This window comes from Hippopotamus amphibius, chromosome 12 (genome assembly GCF_030028045.1).
Source record: "Hippopotamus amphibius kiboko isolate mHipAmp2 chromosome 12, mHipAmp2.hap2, whole genome shotgun sequence".
Classification (NCBI taxonomy): Eukaryota; Metazoa; Chordata; class Mammalia; order Artiodactyla; family Hippopotamidae; genus Hippopotamus; species Hippopotamus amphibius.
The window spans coordinates 86,740,978-86,750,192 of NC_080197.1; the positions used below are offsets into that span (position 1 = coordinate 86,740,978).

The 9,215-nt window shown below is 37.8% G+C and overlaps 1 protein-coding gene across 4 annotated transcripts in view; it reads right to left on the minus strand.

Annotated features, from left to right (window-relative positions):
* The window catches only part of LARP4 (La ribonucleoprotein 4), a 66,679-nt gene extending 60,053 nt beyond the window's left edge, over positions 1-6,626 (minus strand). For 2 of the 4 annotated variants that reach the window (XM_057701720.1, XM_057701719.1), the window contains exon 1: positions 6,488-6,625. In XM_057701720.1, the coding sequence (XP_057557703.1) occupies positions 6,488-6,505 (18 nt within the window). In that variant the 5' untranslated portion in view covers positions 6,506-6,625. Of the gene's footprint in view, positions 1-2,451; positions 2,556-6,487 lie in introns of those variants that run through there. The other 2 variants (XM_057701721.1, XM_057701722.1) reach the window with 2 other exon arrangements.
* Positions 6,627-9,215: the final 2,589 nt, after the last annotated feature.

The following is a 9,215-nucleotide window of genomic DNA, read 5'->3' on the forward strand; positions in this document are numbered from 1 at the left end:
TTAATAAAGAACCCTATAAAAATCCTCCTCTCTCCCACAGAACTAGAAGTAAGCCCTTGAGGCTACACAGTCATATAAAACATCTAGTAAAGGATGTAAACTGTCCAGCTGCATGCTCAAACTATCGGCCAACATACACATGCAGTATGTAAGCACATAGATACTCGCAAATCACCACAAAAAAATTCAAACTGTCAGTCTGTAAAACTAACAGATCAACACCTCTATTTCTAAGCATTATATGTCATTATCCAATAAGCCAAAAGTAGTCCTCATCGCTGACCCATTTTATGCCAGTTCCTATCTGGGGAAAGAGACAAATAAAAGGAAGAAAGGGAAACATCAATTTCTTGGCAAAACAATACCTTCTGGTCATAAGAAAGAAGTTTTAAGGTAACAGAACCAAGAGTTAGGGAAAAGTCACCATAAATATGGCAAAACCATCTCTTTGGTCATACACAATCATTTACAATAGCCAGGACATGAAAGCAACCTAAATGTCCATCAACAGATGAATGGATAAAAAAGATGTGGTGCATATATACAATGGAATATTACTCAGCTGTAAAAAGCAATGAAACTGGGACATTTGTAGAGACATGGATGGACCTACAGACTGTCATGCAGAGTGAAGTGAGTCAGAAGGAGAAAAACAAATATCGTATATTAACACATATATGCGGAATATAGAAAAATGGTACAAATCAACCAGTATGCAAGGCAGAAATGGAGACACATGTAGAGAACAAACATATGGACACCAAGCGGGGAAAGCAGGGAGGGTTGGGGGGGGGAATGAATTGGGAGACTGGGATACCAAATTGTACACTCTAAATATATGCAGTTTATTGTCTCTTAACTGTATATCAATAAAAGTTCTAAAAAAAATTTTAAACAAAGTTTTATTTGCCCAATTAATAGTATACTCAAACTATAAAAAATTTAAAGTAAGGTAATTAACCTGTTTGGCTTACCCAGAATCAGAGCAAATAAGTAACAAGGCTGGGATTAGAACTCAAAGTTATGTCTCTTAACTCTGTGCTATCTCACAGTAGTTTTTGCAGTCAACAGTGCTATCATTATGCAGTTTCAATAAATTTCCCAGAAATATTTAACATATATAAAAGCACAAATTTCAGTCATTTTGGACAATTACATGATGATACAGCTGCTGTGATGATCAAATGATAGTGTCTGTCAAGACTCTACCTAGACTGTATTACAAAAAGGGCTTAATACATAAACACCATGAACACAACCTAAATTGTTAGAAGAATCATTCTCAAACTACAGATAGGAAACTGAGGCTTAAAAAAAGTTGTCACTTGCCTCAGGTCATAGCTAACACTTCAACCCAGGATTTCAAAACCCTTACAGAAAATCACAGTGCAAAACACAGAAGTTTAAAATGTTTTCAACACTGGAAACCTCCCTCAAGAATTAAACTTTAAAGAAAACACGACTTAAGCAAAACACAGAATATAGGAACGATAAATTAAAATGCTACAAGCACTGTTAGAGCTAAAGAGTCATTTTCCATTTTTGCTTAAGGATATCGAAATGGAAGTTAAAAAATCTTTTTTAAGACTTCATAATGATAACTACATTAGAATTTCTCAGCTTCCTCTACTTTCCACTCCACTGCAATATAGACACAGACCCCATCTCTAACTACAGGGTCAAAATCTTTTTTTAAGCTCCTAGGTAAAGACCAAAATTACAGACTTGAAATGTTCATGTCTAGTACTAAAGATCAACTCCATTAGCTGGGAAGTAGTATGGAGCTAGCAGACAGCCTGAACAAATCCAAATTGATAGAAAATAGTTGATTTTCAGTATGTCTTGTTACTGGTTTTTCACATACTGTAATCTGAAGCAAAATGAGGTCCTTTTACATCTTTACATCCAGTTCTGAGCATTTTATTCCACTTTCGCACTTTGAAAATAACTTCTGGGGCTTCCTAGGTGGCGCAGTGGCTGAGAATCCACCTGCCAATGCAGGGAACACGGGTTCGATCCCTGCTCCTGGAAGATCCCACATGCCTCAGAGCAACTATGCCTGTGCGCCACAACTACTGAGCCTACGCTTTAGAGCCCGTGAGTCACAACTATTGAGCCTGTGTGCTGCAACTACTGAAGCCCACACACGTAGAGCCCATGCTCCGCAACAAGAGAAGCCACGGCAATGAGCCCACGCACCACAACGAAGAATAGCCCCAACTTACTGCAACTAAAAAGAGAGCCCACGCACAGCAAAAAAGACCCAACACAGCCAATAAAATAAATAAATAAATTTACATAAAAAAAAGAAAATAACCTCTACTTCATTTTAAGCTCATTAAATCTGAAAATATTTCTTTGAAAATGTTTATCCATTTTAAAATTCTGCAACCAACTCCAATAAATATTCCAAAATCAAATTGTTCAAAAACCACTAAGCTTTTCACTTACTTATAATTCTTCTTGGCAATCATTTCACAATTTGTTTAGGCACGTTCTTCTTTTCAGTCATTTTTGAAATATCATTTTCAGTCAGTGATATCTAATAATTTTGTATAAATACATGATTATTTAAGCTAATAGGAAAAAACTGTACTGTACTTGGGGTAAAATGCACAAACGTACCCATGATTACTGCATATAAAATTAATGAAAAGTTATCTAGGCAAATATCCCACTTATTTCAGATTCTAGGGCTAACCTAAAATTTAAAATGTTATCACCTAAAAAAGCAGAAAACTTTAGAAGTCAGATAAATTATTTTTAAAATTGTGTAAGACCTGGGGGAAGGGGGAATAGGGATTTACTGTTTAATGTGTACAGAGCTTCAGTTTTGCAAGATGAAGCTTCTGGAGATGGATGGTGGTAATGGCTGCACAACAATGTAAATGTACTTAATATCACTGAACTGTACGTTAAAAATGGTTAAGATAATACATTTTATGTTATGTGTATTTTACCACAGTTAAAAATAATTTTTTAAAATTATGTGAGAGTATTAAATATCCTAGGGTGCATAAAAGTCATTGCTACCTAAATAAGTGGTTATAAGTATTCATTTTTAGGGAAAAACTCAAAGAGAGACAGAAATCCAATTAAAACATTGCCAAACAACCAGAGCAGACATAATTTGCTGGAAATATTGGGGGGAGCAAAATGATCTGAAAAATAAATATAATATTAGCAAATCATAAAAATATGAAAAAACTGCAAACTGCCTCCTTGGTGCTCAAAAACTTAAATAACTTGCTAGCAGCCAGAAGAACATGGCACTTTGCTGCTTCAAACTTTCAGCATTTGTTGTAACCAAATTTACGTTGGAACATGTTTGACAATTTGGTATATTATCCAAATATTTTTACCTCTTCCCAGAGAGAGAGAGACACTGAATGTGTCTCCTTCAGTACAGAGGTGAGATTAAAAACAATAAACTACTGAAGTCAGTACAGCCCTTTGTCTGCAAGACCAAGTTTTAAAAAAGTTACATTTAAGTATTACTTAAAACAGGATTCCTTGTCTGCATACAGATCTCTACTGCAATATACTGCAATTTAGAGTTCTAATTCCAGCTTCAATATTTACTAGCTGTATGATCTTGGACAAGTTTCTTAAACTCTCTGTGCCTTGGTTTCTTTATCTCGAAAATGAAGATAATAACGCTACCTACCTCACAGGTAGTTTTGAGTTGATGTATATAAATGTACACATGCAAAAAGACTTAACAGGCTTGACACACAGTAAGCACAATTCATGTGTACACCACTATTATTATAGTATTATTACTATTATCTACCCCACTGATTTCAGTTGTAAACTAGTTAAGCTGGGGTCTGTCCAGAAAAATGCACACAAATAAAAACATTTTGAACACAACTACAGATGACTCATGGATCCCAGATTAGAGAATTCCTACTACAGCAACTTAGTTTGTAGTAAAGCGGTTATTAACCTCCCTTGTGCCATAGACGTCTTCAGTAGTTCAATTAATCTATGAATCTATTCTCAGAATGTTAAGTATATGAAAATATACAGGACCACAAAATAAACCAATTATATTATAGTTATCAAAATACTTTAAAATTTCTAATTTAGTAATAAATGTGCTTCTTTACAAATGCATTAAACAAGACTTTTTTTTTACATATAACAGGGAGCAATGTGCATAAACAATATTTCAAGACATCTGCAAAAACTGTAATATGATATGAAAACATTTCTCTTGTTGCATCCACTGAAATATCAAGAATTTTTCTTTTCAATTCTAGATTTCAATTAGAAGCTAATAAAAATAGGCAAAATTTGTTTTTCCTCAACCAAGTTCACGGACTTCTTCAATTTCCTCTAGGAACCCAGATTAAGAACCCATGGCTTATTGGAAAGTAAGTGCAAAAATAAGTTTGGAGTCAGTGACTTGTGTTCTAGAAGCCAGACTTCAGACTTTAGTCCTCACATTATTTACACCTGAATGACCTTAGACATCAAACTTCTGAGCTTTGGTTCCCTCATTTAGAATAATTCCTACATCATGAGGTTTCAAGGACTGAGTATTAGTTAACAAAATGCCAAAAGACCACTGTTATATTTTATTGATTCTACTACCATACAATTAGACCCAAATATTTAGTGTCATTGTTAATTTTCAGTAAAACAATATATGTGAAAAATTAAAAACCACATATTGATTTACAAAGAAAATGATTAATGGAAATATTAATTACATGTAACATTTTAGTGAGAGGCATGATTTGGCATTAGAATGACCGGTATCTAAATTCCAGTTCCACTTACTTTAGTTTTACTAAGTTACTTAACCTCTCCACATCAGTTTTCTCATCTATAAAACACTGCAATATTGTTTTAGAAACGAGAGGATCTAGCTTAAAGAGTCAATAAACGGAGCTATTATTATCGTTCACATTTTAACAAAGCCAACGCAATCAATTCGGAACTCGTTTATTTTGGAATTCATGTTGAGATAACTAAAACTTCACACAGTCCTTTACCCGGAAAAATACATACACACTTAAAACCTGAAGGATTTGCTTGGCATAACACTCCTAACACAAACTGGCACGGCTTAAAATCATATCTGATTTCTGATTCTACCCAAGGAAAACAACGAGGATAAAAAACGATCAACAGAATGGATTTAATAATTTTAAATCTTTTCATGATCTACTCGGAATGTTCCAGTGAATGTTTACTATCAGTGTTGGAATTCTCTATGAGGAAGCTGTCTCTTTAAAACCCAATTTAAAGATCTCGAATTTATCAGCTACATGTTGTCGGTTAGATTTTCTTTTTTTAAGCAGAAGCATGTGTTTACTTTATGCCGGAACACTACGGATTAAGATCTCCCCTCCGTCTGAAAAAAAACCCGCCATAGACTGGCCCTGGCTCCCGATCCATTATACAACCTGTAAATTCCTCCCCTCATTGAAAAGATTCTTTTTATGGGCATAGTTAACAAGTGCCAAGTTGCGAAGTTGCAGCTTTGCTGGTCTGACGCTTTCACAATGCAAGAACAATATGATCTGGAATCTACTCAAAGCATTAGCCAGGCAGCAGCAGTCAGCTGATGCTCATTGCACGCAAGAGAAAGAAATAAGAGAAACTGAACCTCGTATTTGTGTAAAACTGGTATCCACTACCTCTAAAACTAAAATAGGCCAACGGGAGATGTTCCACTAAAAGTAATAAAATTATTTCTATTGTTAAATAACAATACAAACAAAAGAAAAAAACGGCTTTCCCCAACTAGATTTCGCTCGTTCTTGGAATTTTCCTTGCAAAGGGCTCTTATCTGTTCATAAAATCGGCCCCTCAACACCGAGCGGCTGCCTGAGTAACTTTTATAAAAGGTCAAAGCTGTGCCTTTCAAGGCTTCCAAACCCTATTGGCTTCTCCTCCGTTCACAGTAACTCACTCTCCACCCACAGAACGTTCCAGAGACCTAGGGACGGGAACCAAACAAAATCTGGTGGGGGCTGCTAAAAAGAGGTTTTGAACTTTCTTTTCCAAACACTTCACACCGCATTTCACCTTCCTGCCTCCGCCGCCCCACATGTTGCTCGCCTGCTCCCAGAGGGCCGCGCGAGGCCTCGCTTCACCCCGGAACGCGCCCACCTGATTACCCTTTTCTCCGCAGACTCCGCCCTCTCCCCCTCCCCCGCTCGCCTCCTTTAGGAGGTCCATATGGGACGCTTCCCCCTTCTTCCGACCCTCACGCCGCACCAGACAAGCCTCGATTCCCCACCTTCGGCTCTCCTCCACCACGGCGCCCGCCTCCCACAGCCTCCCACAGCCTCCCACAGTGCCGCGAGCGCGCAGAGCGGAGCCGCGGGCCTGCACGGCCCAGGTGCTGTGTCAGCCTATCTGCCGGTGCCGCGCCGTGTACGGCCTGGAAAGTCACATGGCGCTGGGACCGGCCGGCGCCTCCACACTCCTGCTCTCCTCAGAGCAGGACGAGATTCCCAAGTCCACTCACCTCCACGAAGAGCAACATGTCTTCTTCAGCTCGGCCCAGTCGTTCTCGCCGACGACACTCCAACTGGCTTACAGGCCCGAGCCCCAATCGCTAGGATAAGGACACTCGCCTGGCCCTTCCACCCGGCAGCGGACCCGGCTCCTCCCCCGCCGTCAGCCGCTGCGGCCTGACCCGCCCAGTCCCGCCTCCCTTGAAACAGCAACTGTTTCCGGCTCTAGAGAACAATTGCTTCCGGGAGAAGAAAAAAGTCTTCGGCGCGCTCAGCTTATGCACTACCTTTTCCAGCCCGCAGTATGGACTGTACTATCATCTGGCTGGGGGTGGGAGTGGGGTAGGAAGCGATCAGAGGAAGGCACCATTCTGTGCCACGGGGGTGTGTAAAATTTTTACAGGCGCATTTTATCCTTGGAGAAATGGATAGTTACCACGGCCGTAGTAACTCCGCAGTTTTTGCCGCCCAAGACCTAGATCTGATAAAAAGCCTGGCTTGTGCAAGGTGTACTGAAAAACGCCCAGCCCTGCCGAAACGGCGGCGGCTCGCAGGGAGAAAGTGAAGAAGAAGGAAAAAAAAGCAGCAGTAATAGTAAACATATTAACAGCAAGTGCTGTACATTAAAGGCCTACTATGTGCCTGGCACTATTCTAAGTATTTTACGTGAATTAATGTAAATAATCCAATGCAATAATCCTATTATCCCTTTTTTACAGTTGAAGGAGATCTCTCGACACACCTTTCTCTAAGACACACCTTTCTCTAAGACACACCTTTAAAGAACTTTGTCCCATGTTCCCTTAAATTAGATACCTACACCTCTGTTCAATATAATGTTATTTGGTAATACTTAGTCTGGATAGCCTCTTCATTGATGATCTACCATCAATTCAAATGAAGTACAATTAAAACAAAACTTTTTAAAAATTATCTTTGTAATTTTCTGTTTGATGATCCAAATCCCTTATCTTTAGCAACACTTACTAGGATTTATCCCTCCCTTATCAGTCCCACTTCTATATCTAGCTCAGTCATCTTTTGAAATAGTCATGTCTTGATCTTCTCCAATGGATCTTTTCTATTATTTCAAAAAAATCTTCCTAAATTGAAAGTTTCGTTTTCACCAAACTATTATTTGCTTTCAAGACCTTACTATGCTGATCCCATGTACTCTCCCTTACTTAACCTCAAGTGAATCTCATTTTTTATTTAGATACCAAATTAATTCCTCCTTTGAATTGTTGATATTTGTGTCCCATACTCTCCATACTCTGATCCCCAGTAAACTCAATGTTACTTCTTAAATACAAACTCAGCACTCACCTCCAAAGCCATGGCTCAAGGTGTCTTCCCTATCTGGAGTGCCTTCATTTGTCAATCAACCTTCTCTCTCCATAAGGTTTTCCCAAAGACTCTGCTCCCCACAGATCTCTTCTTCATGTCCCTTGTTAGCACTTGAATATTATGGTCTCTTATTTTTTTTTGTTTTTCAGTTTCTTCTCAGTCTAAGATAATGGTAGCCACATAGTAGTATCTCAACAAATGCTTGTCAAATCCAAGAGATTTTGAAGTTAGCTTCACAAAGCCTTCATTTCCAGTTGCTGATGAATTCCATGCTGCATGAAAAATATGAAGGGAGAGAGAGAGCACAATAGTACTAAATTAGTTTAGTTGACAAGCATGTAGGCTGCTTTGTGAATGCCTACTGAGGTAAGCAATATAAAGAAATCAAGAGAAATTAACAGTTATTTAAGGATCTCGCAATCTAATATTATCCATAAAGTAATTAATAGATTAATTGATAATATCAAGAAATGCTGGGTAATGATGGATATTTTAGTGAAAGCTCACATTTATTAAAATAAATAATTCTCCTTAACTGTGGCCCTTTCAGAAAACATCATGAACTTCCTTGAATAAATAAACTTAATTGTGATTTATAGGAAAGGAGGGAGTGATATTTTATGACTGGGAAGAGGGTGCATTCTAATAATAAAAGAAAGTATTCTGGGATTTAGAAAAGTTTCCATGAGGAGAGGAGTTTTAAACTATAATGAATTTCCAAATTTTAGACGGTTTCCATGGAGGTACTGAGGAAGAATATGCCAAATGTTAGATAAAGAAACCTGAAGTACAGCATCTGGCTTTGAGAAGTTTACCAACTAGTGGATAGAAACAAATAACAGTCACACTTCAATGAGATAAGTATTGTAGTGGAAAGTTTACAAAATGATTTGGGAACACAGGCAAGGGAGTAACTTAGACAACAGGATCTTAAAGAGAAGGGAAAATAATTTGCTCGTATATATTGCTTGATATTTTTAAAAGGCAATTGCATTATGATCCCCTGTACCCATTGCTCTGAAGGATTGAAACAAATTGCTTAAATTTACAAGTTTACAACAAGCACTCAACTGTAGGACTAAGTTTACAGTAAGAACTCAACATAGGAAGTTCTCAAAGAGAAATTGTTATACATCCACAATTTGTATAAAATCTAAAACCTACAAAATGATATTACATAGTTTATGAACACATACACCTGCAGTAAAACTATATGAACATAGACTAGACATAAATACATTAAATTCATGCTTGTTATGGCCCTCTGAAAAGAAACAGAGGAAGGGAGGAGTCTGAGGAGACCACTAAAGGGGACTTCAACTTTATCTCTAATGCTTTCTTTTATTTAAAAATATCTGAAGCAAATATGACAAAATGTTAATATCTCTTCAT